The sequence below is a fragment of the Malaclemys terrapin genome, chromosome 24 (assembly GCF_027887155.1).
Source record: "Malaclemys terrapin pileata isolate rMalTer1 chromosome 24, rMalTer1.hap1, whole genome shotgun sequence".
Taxonomy (NCBI): Eukaryota; Metazoa; Chordata; order Testudines; family Emydidae; genus Malaclemys; species Malaclemys terrapin.
The window spans coordinates 17,425,204-17,441,976 of record NC_071528.1 but is presented as its reverse complement, the minus strand read 5'-3'; the positions used below and the strand labels follow the sequence as shown (position 1 = coordinate 17,441,976).

Sequence of the window (16,773 nt, the reverse complement as noted above, 5' to 3'; positions counted from 1 at the left end):
GGGAGCCGGGCGGGTTCTGTGCACAGGGTCTGGGACCGGGGAGCTGGGCGGGTTTTGTGCACAGGGACCTAGGAGCTGGGCGGGTTTTGTGCACAGGGTCTGGGACCGGGGACGGGGGAGCCGGGCGGGTTCCGTGCCCAGGGTCTGGGCCCGGGGACGGGGGAGCCGGGCGGGTTCCGTGCACAGGGTCTGGGACCGGGGACGGGGGAGCCGGGCGGGTTTTGTGCACAGGGTCTGGGACCGGGGACGGGGGAGCCGGGCGGGTTTGGTGCCCAGGGTCTGGGACCGGGGACGGGGGGACCAGAGGAGCTGGGCGGGTTTGGTGCCCAGGGTCTGGGACCGGGGACGGGGGGACCAGAGGAGCTGGGCGGGTTTTGTGCCCAGGGTCTGGGCCCGGGGAGGGTCTGGGGCAGTCTGGCCCTGCAGACGAGAGCGCGGCGGCGGGACAGGGCAGCGGAGGAGGCGGGCCCGGGGGCGGCCCGACTGGAGGGGGCGGCTCCGCCGCGAGCCAGGGCCCGGCAGCTGGTGGGCGGCCCAGTGCCGTGGGCTCCGAGCGCTGCCCGGCTCCCCTGCCCCGCTCTCTGCCCGGGTGGGAGGGAGGCTGCGGCCATGGAGCTCGCGGGGGCCCTGCAGCTCGGGGAGCTGGCGGCCGCCTTCGCCCGGGTGCCCGTCTTCCCGCTCTTCGACCTGGGCTACTTCATCGTCTCCATCCTCTACCTCAAGTACGAGCCAGGTCAGTGCGGGAGCGGTGTCTCGGGGGGTCACGGGCTGCCTGTGCCCCATAGCCGACACCCCAGCTTAGCCAGGGGGCCCCGCTAGGGCAGGACAGCTGCTGGGGGCCCGCTTTCCCGGCAGCGCAGAAAGTGGGGGAATGGGGCGGTTCCCCCTCCATCTCCCTCAGGCTGCCTCGGGGCTTATGGGGGGCCACCCATCCCCAAATCCCCCTCAGACTGCCCCAGACCCTCAAGCTGGCCCATGGCCAATGGGGTCCCTTATTCCCCTTCATCCCCTCCAGCAGCCCTCCCATAGCCCTCTACACCCGACTGCCCCATCGTCTCTTCCTTCCGTTCCCATGCCCTCTGGGATCCCCTCCCCAGGGGGTGTGCAGCACAGGCCGCGTCTATATAAGGTCGGGGACAAGCAGGTCTGGTAAGTGATCATCGACTTCAGAAAATAGCCTCTGTCACTCAGCGGGTCGGGAGAGGGGTAGCGAGGGACAATACGCTGCCCTCCGGCAGGGGGGGAGATGGAAAATCACAACAGAGGAACTGCTCTCTAGATCCCTGCACAGAAGCGTCTCCCTTGCCCATACCTCACTCCCACTGAAATATACAAACTAGGCAGATGCCCACTACGCTTAGAAACAACAAACTGGCATAGAGAGTTCAGGAAACACTGGCCAGGAGACCCTAGGAGGATCCACAAGGTAACCATGCCAAGGTTGAAAATAAGAAATTTCGACATCAGTGTTCAAAATACCAAGAAGTATAAGCCTGAAGCATCCTCCAATTAACTGATTCTGCTAATAAAAAGCAAGGAAGAAAAAGTTAACAGCACTAGGAGAAAGGAAAGAGATGGCACCACACTATGTAGTATCCCATCACTGAAGCAATCTGGACAATAATGCCAGATAGGGCTAAAGGACTGTGAAACTGTCCTAGAGCAATGCTGGTTAGACTGTGATAAGTGGAACACTCAGTGTTCCTGTGCATGAACTTGGGCAAGACCTGTAGCTTGTCATGCTAAGAAAGATCTTGAACACAGGAGTTGAGGGGTTCCAACATGTGGGATGGGCAAGAGTCATAGATGGAAAATGTGCCTAACCTAAGGCCAAAGGAAAGAAATGACAGACTGTAGTCTGCTCTGTAGTAATCTGTCATTTAGTCAAGAAAATAAAATGAACATAGATACGGCTGCATAACCCTATTCGGAGTAGGCAGTTGATGTACTGACAGAGACACTTGGCATTACTGTACTCTAACCTATGGCAATGATTGCATAGTTTGTCATACCAATTAAGATTTTTTTTAATTGCACTGAATTGGCTGGGATATAGAGGTAGAAAAAGGTGCCTGTGCATGAAAACATCAGTAAATAGCATTGAGCACTTGCAGTGCTTTATGGTTCAAAGCACTGTACTGACTTAAGAGTAAACGATCTTGAGCAGTTTAATATCATCTGCAAACTTTGTCACCACATTGTTTACCCCTTTCTCCAGATCATTTATGAATAAGTTGAATAGGATTGGTCCTAGGACTGATACTTGGGGAACACCACTAGTTACCTCTTTGAAAATTTACCATTTATTCTAACCCTTTGTTCCCTGTCTTTTTTTGTAACCAGTTCTCAATCCATGACAGATCTTCTCTCATCCCATGACAACTTAATTTACATAAGAGCCTTTGGTGAGGGACCTTGTCAAAGGCTTTCTGGAAATCTAAGTACACTATATCCACTGGATCCCCTTTGTCCACATGTTTAACCCCTTCAAAGAACTCTAATAGCTTAGTAAGACATGATTTCCCTTTACAGAAACCATGTTGACTTTTGCCCAACAATTTATGTTCTTCTATGTGTCTGACCATTTTATTCTTTACTATTGTTTCAACTAATTTGCCTGGTACTGACGTTAGACTTACTGGTCTGTAATTGCCAGAGTGTGACTGTCTGTTCTCCAAAAAAAAATTAAAAAAAAAATGCAACAAAGATTCCCATTAATAGCATCATTTTTCTCCATCAGTGCATTAAAAAAATGGTTCCTGATTTGACTGGTTTTGAGCTCAGCGTGACAACTAGCAGAGAAATCTTCTCTTGGAAACTAATTTTATTTGGTTATAAAATAATAAAAACAAGAATTCTCAGTTACTTCCTGGTAAGATGAGTCTAATCAGAAGGAAGAGTACATGAATCCTTTGAACCACTTAGCAGCAGGTCTACTTAACTGGATGGGGCTAGCGCTGGGAGGATGGGAGGGGAGGGGAGTGAATTAGTATCCTCTCCTTTTACTATAAGAGACCTGGGTTCATACTGCAGCTGAAGCCGCATCCTAATGTCCACCAGTGCTGCCACAAAATTTGGCAGCTTCTGCTCAGTAAGAGACCAGAACTGGTATAGCAAATCAGGAATGAGATGCATTAGCAGAGATGTGTGAGGTCCTGTAACTAGTATTGCAGATCAGAATTAATGTGCAGTGGCAGATCAGTGTGTGCACAGCTCTCATGGCCCCTGCCTGCATTATGCCTGCATGGACTAGCCATGGCTGACATAATTGCTCAAAGAAACCATAAATGAGAGGTCTCTCTCTGCCAGTTGACTATGCCCATCTAAAGGCATTTTGATATTTGTCAGTGTGAAAATATTCACACTACATCCACCTAGCAAGTCATTCCTCTAACGAGCATTTAGACCAACAACAAAAGCCTGGAAATTAAATCTGTCATTTTTAGACTTCATGTTCTGAATTCTGCTGTTGCTTCACCTGTGCTACTCACTGAGGTCATGGGAGTACCAAGTGGATATTGTAGAATGCAGCCCTTCTGGTTTTTGCATGGATTCCATGTATATGCCTTGTCACCATCCTTATTTGTGCCAAAGAGAGAGGTCAAAGCTCCTGTAAATGGATTGGAATTAAATTAGTTTGTACAGGAATTCTGCCACCAAAGGTTTGATTGTAAATGACTTGTTATTAGACCATGCTTTTCAGATAAGAGTGATTTGTGTCATCTTTAATGTAATTTGGTTAGTATCCAGTTCTAGAGGGTAGCAAACCTGGGCAGTATGACTTGGAAATTTACCAGAACTGAGAAGGTCCCTGGAACACCCTAAAAATCCTAAACTGAAGGGAGATGTAAACTTTACAAATATCCTTAAAGTTCTCCATGCAGTGCCTTTGAGGCAGCATATCTGGGATTCAGGAATTGTTCTGTTTGAATGGATATTTCATCCCTATACAGAATCAGTCAGCTTTTGGACAAGGTGACTGGTTGGACATCAGCAATATATGAAGATGTCCCTCAAAAAAAAAAAAATAATCCACCTCTGAATTTGTCAGCATAATTGCCTAATAAATAAGGAATAATCCATGTCAGTGTGACTTTGGCATGCTCAGATTCTGCTTTATTCGGTGTAAAGTAGATTTCTGTACTAGAGGATTTAAATAGAGCTTTGTGGTTTTCCTTGTTTGATCACTTACAGGCCACTCCCAACAGGAAGCCCTGAGATGAATACTTAAGTGACTAAAAAAATAAATAAAAACATGATTTAAGTATGCAAGCCAGGTAAAAACCTTCTTGGGTTGCAGAGCAGTGTGTGTAGCCTCTTGCTGCGTTCCTAGTCTCATTCAGTCTATAGCTTCTATAGTTGAGATCAGCGAGTAGATAGTAATATACTATTTGCTTTTTGGGTGAGATTACATGGTGTTGTATGGCAGATGAGATCAGCGATGATGTATGTAAACTTCAAGGCTGATATTAACTCCTAAAGACACTGCCTAAAAAGCTATCATAGTTATTTTATTTTTACTGATTTTTCAGCTGTCCCAAACATATTTGAGAGAGAGTTCTCTTTATAGCTGAGTAGTGTGGGCTAGGCATAATTTGACTAAGGCAGGCTCCAGTCATTATTACTGAAGTGAGGCTTTGTTGGTAATGGTGTATAATGTTAACTTAGCAGAACAGAAATTTACCATCCTTTCATTCTATGGCCTGCCAGTGTACTTACTGAACTGAGTTCTGTCCCCCGCAGACAGGGGCCCCGTTGGGTAACTATTTGCCAGATGTAATAGCTGCTTTCACCTCAAAGGATTCCAACTTGGACAGAGCAGGAAGGGGGCAGCTCTGATGAAGGATGTGTTCTGACAGAATATTTTAAAATAATTTCTCATTGCATTCAGAATCTTTACTGCCCAGAACTTTATTTATTTTTTGGCATGCATTTGTGCCTATCATTTTTGAGTATCAGAGGGGTAGCCATGTTAGTCTGAATCTGTAAAAAGCAACAGAGGGTCCTGTGGCACCTTTGAGACTAACAGAAGTATTGGGAGCATAAGCTTTCATGGGTAAGAACCTCACCTGACTTGCATCTGAAGAAGTGAGGTTCTTACCCACGAAAGCTTATGCTCCCAATACTTCTGTTAGTCTCAAAGGTGCCACAGGACCCTCTGTTGCTTTTTATCATTTTTGAGGTTCAGCAAAAGGTAAAATAAAAAATCCAAGACCTGTTTCTTTAAGCAAAGAAAGTTAATTGTAGTTAGGCCCTGACAGTCTACTTCTTACTGACCACTTGGCAATTTGTAGTTGACAGCTAGTAAACACTAGTTGAAACACCATATATAGGATGCTGGTATGAGTTCAAGGTTATAAAGCATCTTGCAGAATTGGTTTTTAAAAAGTTTCCCTGCAGAAACATGTCTGTGACGATAGACTTTGGGGGCAGAGGGAAATTTTCTGATACACAAAAAGCAACAGATTGTTCTTAGGAGTAAGGAGTTGATTAGCAGCAAAATAGCAGCTATGCTAATAGACTGGCCCCATTTTCTACTCTATAGGGCAGCTGAAAGCTAGCACAGGAGAAGCAAAGAATCATATAACCCCTTTCTCTTATCTTAAAGCTTCAGGATCACTGTTTGTGTGTTAATTGGTTATTTTGTGATGAATGAGCTGAACAGGTGGTGCAGGGGTTCTAGAGGGCCCCTAGGTTGAAGCCAATGCATATTTTTAGACAGTGGCGAGCTATCAGTTTCCAAAACAAAATATCAGATCACCATTCCTTCTGGTGTCTATAGAGAGTAACAGCTGCACCAGGGGTTTACTCTTGGCCAGTTCATAGACTTAAATTAAATCAGATCATATCAATGTCTGCTGAGGCCCACAAGTTGTGATCATATTTATAGTCATTTAATGCAATTGGTAGAGTTTCAATTAAATCAGTGACAAAGAGAACTGAAGGGATTGAAATAGGAAAAAAAGCTTAGCTATGCCCTTTGGTTCCCTCTCTTCTTTTATATATGCAGTATTCTTGCTGCCAAGTTAAAGAAGTATGGGCTGGATGAATGGACTGTAAGGTGGATAGAAAGCTGGCTAGATCGTCGGGCTCAACGGGTAGTGATCAATGGCTCCATGTCTAGTTGGCAGCCAGTTTCAAGCGGAGTGCTCCAAGGGTCGATCCTGAGGCTGGTTCTGTTTAATATCTTTATTAATGATCTGGAGGATGATCTGGACTGCACTCTCAGCAAGTTTGCAGATGACACTAAACTGGGAGGCGTGGTAGATACACTGGAGGATAGGGATCGGATACAGAGGGACCTAGACAAATTAGAGGATTGGGCCAAAAAAAACCTGATGAGGTTCAACAAGGACAAGTGCAGAGTCCTGCACTTAGGACGGAAGAATCCCATACACTGCTACAGACTAGGGATTGAATGGCTAGGTAGCAGTTCTGCAGAAAAGAACCCAGCTCCCTGCCTCAGGATCATGTCCAATTCCATGTGTAAGAAAATTTGGATAGAAAAAGAATTAACAAAAATTAAATATATAATTCAGGATGATACACATGTAATTGAAAGAGGTCAGTGTAACAAATAACTACTGCTGTCTCACAGTTCCTTCTTTCAGCAGCTATGCTCAAGGATTCATGCAAGGATAGGGGACAACTGGTCTGTTTCATCTCTCTCACCTCTGGAAGAGCATGTTAATATGGAAACAAAAGTCACTTTATAGGAATTATTTATAGGTGGCTTAATGCTTTGCATTACCCTCTCAATTTCAAAGAACACTGGGGGTGGGGGGTAGTAAGGAGGGAAAAAAGCAACAACCACCAATTTAGCCTTATTCTCACAACAGAAACCTGGGAGAATATCCTGGCTTAATGTGAAAGATACTTTGAGTTCTTTATCCTTGCGATTCTTCCAGAACAAGGGGGGAGGGATAGCTCAGTGGTTTGAGCATTGGCCTGCTAAACCCAGGGTTGTGAGTTCAATCCTTCAGGGGGCCACTTGGGGATCTGGGGCAAAATAAGTACTTGGTCCTGCTAGTGAAGGCAGGGGGCTGGACTCAATGACCTATCAAGGTCCCTTCCAGTTCTAGGAGATGGGATATCTCCATTAATTAATTAAAATTAATTAAATTAAGATAATAAGCAGGTACTACTGGCCTCCAGAATATTTGTTTAAGGTTAGATTGTTGCAATCAACTGTTGTCAAGGAGATGCAAACAGCTATATACCAACATTTTACACATCTCTATACCTGTTAAAAAATGCACGCATTCTGGAACACCATATACAGTGCTCTCTCAAAAAGAGAGTGTTGCTATTGTACCTTCTCCAAGCTTGTGTATTTTAGGAGTGCTAGATGAGTTGTTATTACCAGTTATCATTAAGAAATAGATTGCAGTAACTATTTTAGTAGCCAAAAAAATTATTTGGAGAAAACAGTAATCTGCAATTCTGCCCTCAGACACAGACTGGCTTAGTGAGCTTTCTACTTCTGCATTAATGGGGGAGGAGGAAGACTGTCTTATAAAAATGCTTAGAAAAAAATACGAGGCTGTCTGGTTACACATGAAACTACTGGATACTTTTGCAGTTTAATATATGTTTGTCCCCAGTATTCATAGGTTATTTATCTATTGAGTCACCTCAATAATTGATGCCCTGCATAAACTCTGCAGGTTTAGAGTTTATTTGTAAGACGTGGACAAAACAATTAATATTGAATTGTTATTAAGGCTGTTGATTAATCACAGTTAACTCATACAATTAACTCAAAATTAATCGTGATTAATCGCAGTTTTAATCACACTGTTAAAAGAACAAAAATTGAAATTTAACTATTTTTGGATGTTTTTCTACATTTTCAAATATATTGATATAAATTACAACACAGAATACAAAGTGGACAGTGCTCACTTTATAATTTTATTAAAAATATTTGCACTGTAAAAACGATCAAGAAAGTGTGTTTTTCAATTCACCTCATACAAGTACCATAATGAAATCTCTTTATCGGGAAAGTGCAACTTACAAATGTAGATTTTTTTCCTTACATAACTGCACTCAAAAGCAAAACAATGTAGAACTTTAGAGCCTGCAAGTCCACTCAGTCCTACTTCTTATTCAGCCAATTGCTAAGACAAACAATTACATTTACTGGAGATAATGCTGCTAGCTTCTTATTTACAATGTCACCTGAAAGTGAGAACAGGCATTCACATGGCACGTTGTAGTCGTCATTGCAAGGTATTTACATGCCAGATATGTTAAAGTCAGTCTACACTGATTTGGATCATTATCGAGCAGAACCTGTCATCAGTATGGACGCATGTCCTCTGGAATGGTGGTTGAAGATAAAGGGACATATGAATCTTTAGCGAATCTGGTACGTAAATATCTTGCAATGCCGGCTACAACAGTGCCATGAGAATGCCTGTTCTCACTTTCAGGTGACATTGTAAACAAGAAGCAGGCAGCATTATCTCCTGCAAATGTAAACAAACTTGTTTGTCTGAGTGACTGGATGAACAAGAAGTAGGACTGAGTGGACTTGTAGGCTCTAAAGTTGTACATTGTTTTGTTTTTGAGTGCAGTTCTTTTTTGTACATGATTCTACATTTGTAAGTTCAACTTTCATGATAAAGAGATTGCATTACAGTACTTGTATGAGGTAAACTGAAAAATACTCGTTCTTTTGTTTTTTACAGCACAAATATCTGTAATCAAAAATATAAAGTGAGCACCGTACACTTGGTATTCTGGGTTGTAACTGAAATAAGTATATTTGTAAACGTAGAAAACATCCAAAACATTTAAATAAATGGTATTCTATTATTGTTTAACAGTGTGATTAATCGCACAATTAATCTTTTTAATCGCATAATTAATCTTGATTAATTTTTTAATCACTTGACAGCCCTAATGGTTATTTATATGGTATTTCCATCTTGTGAATGTATTTATAGAACTTTGTTTTTATATATATTCACATAATGAAACAAAAATAAAGTTTAAAAGAATTGAAGAGAATTCCACTGTCCCTATCACATTGAAAATGTTACGAAGTTTCAAGATATATAGGGTAGAACTATCAAAACAGACGAGCTTCTGGCCCTACATGGCTGTATAGTTATGAAATAAATATGGGCAAAGAAGAAATGGGAAGTTTCCCTTATTGAGAGTTTAGTGTTAGTGTCCTGAGCAATAGGACATTGATTAATTCAGGGAGAACAAGAGCTCTCTATGGGCTCATCTACACAATCCCGACCCCTCAGATCTCACACAGCTTGCAGAAACCCATAGACTTGTTTGCATTTCTTATTCCAGTCTCTTCACCTTCACTGGAATTTTGTCTAGTTGAACTGTAACACCTTGTGAAAGGGACCTGCAAATCAAACAGTCTCTAAAGCACAGAGAGCACATTAATATAATATAAACAGATGAAAATGAATTTAATATGTTTCTTTGTAATACCTGCAAGACATCTGGAAGAATATTTTATAATAAATAAATATAAATCTTAACAAGGCTGCTATCTCTTCTCCTAGCCTGGAGCAAGGAAAATAGATACCAGAGGTCTTGTCCTGCTTAAAATCAGGTCTGTCCAAATTTAAGACCACCTCCTTGAAAATCGTGTTGTGTCTCATTGTCATGGTTAAGGCTAGCAAGTGATTGGGCTTTTGCAGTGATGAGTCCTAGGATATGAACGTGACTATTCCTTGCAATCCCCTAAGCAACACCTTAATCATTTTTTATTTTAATAGATGATTTAATCTGAGCTTGTTGACCCTGTGTCCCCGCTTTTTCCTGTACTAGATGGCCTCTCTTTGTTTTGTCCTGTATAAGTTCTAAGAGCTCTTGATCAGAATGGTTTTACTGTGTGTTTTTTCCCAGCAACCCAGCCACCTTAGCTGGAGGATTATCAGAAGTTAGAGGGAAGAGCAGTTAGCCCTTCCACTTTGTAATTTTATTTCACATACACTTGTTTAATTATTCTCTGCCTAGCTGATTAGTTATGTTGTTTGGGATAGTCCAATTGCTTCATTATTGTATGCCTACTGGGGGAATCTCTGTCAATAAAATTAGTTTATCTTTACATGAATACTGTTCTCTGCCTTTTTTCTGATGGAGAGCATGCAGGTCAAGTCTCCTGGCAAGACAAAGCCTTGGGGTTGTGATGTGTGTGTAGATTATATTTTCTCAATTGGAATCTTGTTTCACAGGAGCTGTTGAGATGTCCCATCAGAGCCCTGTTGCCTCATGGCTTTGTGCTATGCTTCATTGCTTTGGAAGTTATATTCTTGCTGATATGTTACTTGGGGAAGCTCCTATTGATTATTTCAGCAATAACTCTAGTGTGCTCCTGGCCACGGCAGTATGGTGAGTCTTTCACACTTTGGTACAGCTCGGGGGGCGGGGGGTGGAGTACTCACATTGTCCAATTTGGGTGAATTAGGAAAAGGAGGGGATTAGATAGGGAGGAGTATGGAATAGTCTTTTGAATTTCTGGACTTAGTTTTCAATTAATCTGATGACCTAATATTTTGATAAGATGAGCTAAAGTTAACCTACATTTGGGTTATTTCTGTTCACAGATGCCTCAGTTAAACTGTAGCACAGCCTACAAAACCAGCACGCACTGCACTGGCCCTGAAAAGAGGCTGTGTTTGGGGTGAACGTGGAGTGAGTGCAAGCACTTCAGTGGAATTGTGTACCCTTTTTTGTTGATCATGATGGTAAAATGTCTGCGGAATTCAACAGACACTGAAAAGTTTAGTTTCCTAATACCAAAGGGGATTTTGTATTCTGTGCAGGCTGCACCCAGCACTGCCTTCTCCATGACTCAGTAACTCAGAATGACAGCACAGACGCTATTCTCTCACCATCTCCTACACAGTCCAATTGGGACAGATGGGTCACTGCTTGAACTCTTTGTGGTTTTGTTCCAGGTATTTGATTTTCTTCTGCCCCATGAACCTCTTCTACAAGTGTGTCAGCTTCTTGCCTGTGAAGCTCATCTTTGTGGCAATGAAGGAGGTGGTTAGAGTTCGTAAAATTGCTATTGGAGTCCACCATGCTCACCACCATTACCACCATGGGTGGGTCATTATGGTGGTTACTGGCTGGGTCAAAGGTAAATCCTGAGCTACTGTAACTCATGAGTGGTACACTCAGCCCCTGAAGAGAGGGAGAGGAAAGTCTGGAAGTGCAGCAGAGGCACTTGCATCATGTCTCTCAGTAGTGACCTGGTTAGCTAGGGATGAAGCTAATGGGTTCCTAATAATGATGCTTAGCACAAAGATTCTTTAATCCTTGTAGCACAGTTATGAATTGGGTCATCATTCCCATTTTATTGATGGGGAAACTGAGGCACAGAGAATTGCCTGAGGCCACACTGGGAGTCAGTAGCAGATCTGGGGATAAGATTCAAGATCTCTTAGTTCCCAGTCCCATTCATGAAACCACTAGCTATGACTCTCACCTATATATTTTTCAGGGCATTTCTGTCTATGCCAAAAGGTTTAAATCCATTTTCCTTAGGGTTTTTGCTAACAGAGGGTGTGTAGTCTGTTTCAGCCCTGCTGATTGAGAAGGGGACCAGATACCCTTCCCCTACATGACAACACTTTACACAGCTGTACAAAAGAGTTTAGCTTTGGCTCCAGTGTTGATTTTAGGATTACTTTTGTTTTGATCAGGAATGGGTCTTATGACCCTTTTAGGACTAGCCTGGTTCCCATATGATTGCGAAAAGTGCTTTTGCAGGGCTCTTCTGGTTTGGTGATTTCACCACTTCACTTTAACTGTTTTCTAGGTTCTGGCATTGCCTTGGTGTCTAATTTTGAGCAGCTGCTGCGTGGAGTCTGGAAGCCAGAAACAAATGAAATTCTTCATATGACCTTGTAAGTATCTAGAATAAATTCTCTCAGACCAAGAACATATCCAAGAACAGTGCCTCCTATTCTGTGCAATTCTACTTGATGTGCTGTATGAAATGAGATCTAATTTCTTTCCTAGCCCAACAAAAGCCAGTCTGTATGGAGCAATCCTCTTCACCCTGCAGCAGACTCACTGGCTCCCCATCTCTAAAGCCAACCTCATCTTCTTCTTCACCATGTTTATGATTGTTTGCAAGGTGAGTTTACAACAGGTTTGCAGTTAAAGAGTCTACAGAACCAAAGGAAAGAAGGGGTGTGTATTGCCTCAGGAGTACATAACTAAGTTGGGGGGCCATATCACCACTGGAGTACACAGTCAGGCTGGGGGAGATGTATCACCACAGGGATACAAAGACAGGTTGGGGTGGTGGTATCACCATAGGGGTATGGAGTGAGGTTGGCAGGAGCAGGATTGCCACAGAGTTATGGAGACAGCAACTTGGGGAAGGCATATCCCCACACAGGTATGGAGCCGGGATGTGTGTGCGCATATTGCCACAGGGTAAAGAGTTAGATTGGAAGAGTTAATCAGTTTAAATGTAAAACTCTCCCTTCTGGGATGCTGCTTTACATTTTTGTTTAGTCAGATTCTATCCAATGTCCCCTTACGTAACATACAAATATTTCCATGTAGGGTGCTGCAGTTCTGACCAGTGGGTGTTGGCAGTAAGAGTTTCTCTTTTATTAAGTTTAAAAAGTAGTTGTCCTGAAATGTTGAAAATAGCATTTTTTGCAAGGACAATTAGCAATGAGTGAGGCAGAGGGACTCCATCGGCTTGTGTTCAAGAGAAGCCCTAGGACAAGCTCTTGCCCAAGCTCTGGGTGACCCTCCTAGGCTGTTATTGATATCCCTGGGTGTTCACACTGTAGTTAGCCTGTAAAGAAACTGGGGGTTGAATTCTCCCAGTCTTCCAGAAGATATGGGAGATTAGGGTCCCAGCACTGAAGACCCAAATCACTTAGCAATATTCACTCTCTCTACAAAGGTTCAGGGTGCTGGGGGCAGGAATATTCCTTGCCAACTAGCATAGATGCCAACTTTTCCCAGCGTTGGTGGGTGCTCGAACCCCCACCCTCGCCCCACCCCTTTTCCACCTCCTCCCAGTCCTGCCCCCATTCCAATCCCTTCCCCAAAGTCCCCGTCCCAACTCCGCCTGCTCCCTGCCCCACTGGACACTGCATTCTCCCTTTCCCCCCAGCGCTTGCTGCCACGGAACAGCTGTTTTGCGGCAGCAAGCGCTGAGAGCTGGGGGAGAAGCAGGGAAGGCGCGCTCAGGGGAGGAGGTGGAGGTGAGCTGGGGGGCAGGGTGGGGAGCTATCAGTGGGTGCAGAGCACCCACCAATTTTTCCCCATGGGTGCTCCAGCCCCAGAGCACCCACGGAGACGGCGCCTATGCCAATTAGTATTTAACAGGTGAGGTATGTGATCTGTAACTGCCCATCTCTGATGTTGCATGACAGGTGTTTCTGACTGCAGCTCACTCGCATACCTCGCCGTTTGCTCCAATAGAAGGCTTCATCTGCCCAGTACTCTTTGGCTCCGTTTCTAGTGGGTACAACAGTCACCATGACCACCATGAGGATTCCCATGATACTTCCCCTCCTGCGAAATCTAAGGAGGAGCTGAATGAAGGCACACGGAAACGGAAAGCGAAAAAGGCTGAATAAGCGAGATCGGATACACGTGGTGAACAAGCCAAGGAAGAATCCCTCAGAGCTGCATTGAAATCATCTCCAAGCCACCTGTGACCTCACATACCCTCCAATCCCTGAGACTTCAAAAGAGAGAGATGGAAATCAGGACACTGCCAGATGGATCCCTGAATTTCATCCATGCGCTTCGCCCTGCTGCTAGCTTCATGATCTTTGTCTCTACATCTAATCCCCTATTTTAAGGGGGGAGGGTAAATTTGTGCCAGGCTGAGGTTTGGGTACAAGTTCCCAGCCCACCAGCAATTATGACAACATTTTGTTACTATACAATTCCTACTGCCCTCCTGTTTCCCCCCCGCCCCCAACACATCATTGAAGGGGCTGTTTTGTGTTCCTCCAACTCACAAATTCCTTTTGATACCCTTAAAAAGAAAATGAAATACTTAGAAACAACTGAATATGGAAATTGGATTTTTCAGCAAAAGAGTAAATTATCTCCTGTGAAGCTGAGCTAATGCATTTCATCTCCCATACTTGCAAAGTACCCCATGATGTAGGGCTTCAAATTAATATGGCATATTTTATATGCCTGATGGGCCTGGCCAAGTACCACTTGGGTAATTATATTTTTCTCATCTAAATTCCCCCTGCAGTTCTTAATTGATACAACTTCTTCACTTCCTTAACATAATGTTTACACACGTTTTGAAGATGTAAAATGCTATAAGTGTTCTATATTCATACTGTTACTATCTTACACTGTTGGGTAGTGTTGTTTGCTGTTAACTCTAACTGCCAACAACTCTCTGCCCCACCCCAGAGCTGACTGCATTTCATTGGGGAGGTGAAATGATCCCTAGAGTTTGGATACTGGTTTGTTTGTAAACTACTTTGGAATCCTGACGGATACAGGCACAATCTAAATGATTATTTATTGCTATTTATTATTGCTAAGGCACCAAATTATTGGGCCTGAAATTGGCTTTTAAAGAGAACTTGGAATCTGTATTTACACAGTAGGGCACATTTGAGAAAGGTCTTAGGCCCTCAAGTACACTCTAGCCCATGCTGGTTCCAAAGCAGGATGGAGGGTGGGCTCGATTCTCTCACTGCTGGGAGGGGCATTTCCTTACATTAAAATTTTATAAACCCAGGAAATGGTTTTCAGATAAATCTGATTAAAACACCACTAACCATCTGACTGGAGCGCGTCTGCGGAGGAAATATGAGCCTCTTTTGTATAGCTCATTGAGCCCAACTTTTATTAGCTGAGGCTGTAGAGCTCTCTCGCTCGCTCTCACTCAAATGGGACAGAACACTACACCACACCCAGGAGCTGTGTGGGTGACAATAGCACAAGTATGAGCCTGGGAGAAGGGCCTTTGCCCAGAGGGTGAGGAAGGAAATGGTCAGTCTCCTGAATGCAGAAAGCCATGGCACATGGAGAATTCAGCCAATTCTTTCATGTCCTGCTCTGTGAATGTTTGGGGATAAACTTTAGATAGGAAAGGTTTGAAATCTATGCACTGAATTTGTTTTTAAAAGTGTGACCTTGAATGTTGCCGCCACATGAAGTGCATTTGGGTTCTGAATTTCCAGGGTAGGTCAGCTGGAGCTGGGAATACTGCTGCAGGGGCAGCCCAACTGGTGCTCGGAGCATATGGGTGAGCTTTCAGTGGCATTGCATCCTGCCATCCTCAGCTGATGGTGTAGTTGCTCTGACTCAGCCTGGGTGGGTGTGTGTGTTTGGAGGTGGGGGAATAAGTGAAAGGAATTCAGAGAATCTCTCCCCATCCCTACTCCAAAAACTTTAATTGTTAAAAATCATTGAAATAAATGGAAATTAGTTGCCTAGTGGGGCTGGTGGACGTAACCCTAAACCAAATCCTACGTACAACAGGACTAAAGCCAGTACAGGAGATCAAATTAACTATGGTTCTTAGTTTTGAAAGTGCCTTATCCTTGTGACCTTCTCTCACTCATTATAAAATACAAGAATAGGCCTGATAGCTGTCTATTTTAATAGATTTTGTTTTATTGAAGCCTGATGTTTCTCTGACATGTGCCAAAATGTATTTAATGTTCAGTGAGATGCTTGATTCAAGGGGAATTATTGTTTTATAACAGCCATCAACAACATAAAGAGATTGTGAAGTGACTCAGTGTCCAGTGGTGCTCAGGAGGCAAATGTATGTCCCTCTGACTTGCTTAAAGCCCCAGAAACACTCCAGTTACAACAGATTCCTGGGACGTGGTTACCGCCTGCTTGGCCTCCAACCCAGTTTTGACATGGTTCTAAAGTGTAGGGAAGTTTCTCACTGTGTACTGTAACCAGACTAAAGCCTTGAACATGACCAAAGGCATACTTAGTCTGGTCTATGCTCTAAATGAAATGTGCGCACTTACAGGGTCTACTGCCATTGTTGTCCATAGTTCAGGCTGATCACATGGGGGCTCAGGAAAGAGGGGGTAACTTTTTGGAAGCTTATTAGTTTCCCTGTTACAGTTACAGTGGAAACTCACTCTCTCCATATAGGCATGAAGATGGAAATGGGGACGATGCACATGCGTGCACATACACATCTCTGTATAATCTGTTTGAATCTATTATTGAGTCTTTGCATTTAAAGCTGATAAATTCATACGACTCTTACAAGAACAAGAGTCCTGCATGTTTGCTCTACCCGACCCCTTTTGCTGTTATCTAGGGCTGAGTGTCAAGACTCTTTCCAAGGCAGACAGTTGGGTCAGGCTGATGCTCTTTGATAAGACCTAGAATACATGTTCTGTAAGTTATAAGAAAGCAAAGTCTTCAGGCCTTCAAGGGACCGTCTCAGGCCCTGACCAGGGTGGTGAATGCAGCTGCCAGAAGGAGAAAGCTCTATTTCATTTAGTCAGGCCTTCCATGGTGAGAGCCTAGGGACCTTTATTGAATGAGCAGGTTTCAGCTCTGGCAGCCTCTGGCATAATTCCAGCACTGGCCTCCCTGACCCCTGATGGTAGAGATGGTTCTACAGAAGGCAGTGGACCTAGAACCTACCACAAAGGAACAAGTGGCCCTTCAGGGCTGCCCCCACCTTTTGGTAGCCCACTGGGGCATCCTGTATATACAATGGCTACTTTAGGACTATAAGAGGAGACGTGTCTGGTTTTGACTCTTTAACAGTAACAGCCATGAAGTCCTATGGAGAGA

The 16,773-nt window shown here is 43.8% G+C and overlaps 1 protein-coding gene and 1 long non-coding RNA gene across 3 annotated transcripts in view; one reads left to right on the top strand and one right to left on the bottom strand.

Annotated features, from left to right (window-relative positions):
• The first annotated feature begins 518 nt into the window (after positions 1 to 518).
• Positions 519 to 15,738, top strand: TMEM38A (transmembrane protein 38A). Of its 2 annotated transcripts, none has more exons than XM_054013371.1 (6): positions 519 to 722; positions 10,212 to 10,368; positions 10,938 to 11,122; positions 11,804 to 11,891; positions 12,007 to 12,124; positions 13,389 to 15,738. In XM_054013371.1, exons 2-6 carry the CDS (start codon positions 10,223 to 10,225, stop codon positions 13,593 to 13,595), a joined length of 744 nt encoding a protein of 247 aa, XP_053869346.1. In that variant the 5' UTR covers positions 519 to 722; positions 10,212 to 10,222; the 3' UTR covers positions 13,596 to 15,738. The 2 variants fall into 2 exon arrangements, with proteins under 2 accessions (XP_053869346.1, XP_053869345.1); XM_054013370.1 differs by having other exon boundaries at positions 521 to 733.
• Positions 3,433 to 16,773, bottom strand: part of LOC128828602 (uncharacterized) — a 59,603-nt gene continuing 46,262 nt past the window's right edge. The window contains exon 5 of the long non-coding RNA XR_008443213.1: positions 3,433 to 3,610. This is a non-coding gene — a long non-coding RNA (uncharacterized LOC128828602). The remainder of the gene's footprint in view (positions 3,611 to 16,773) is intronic.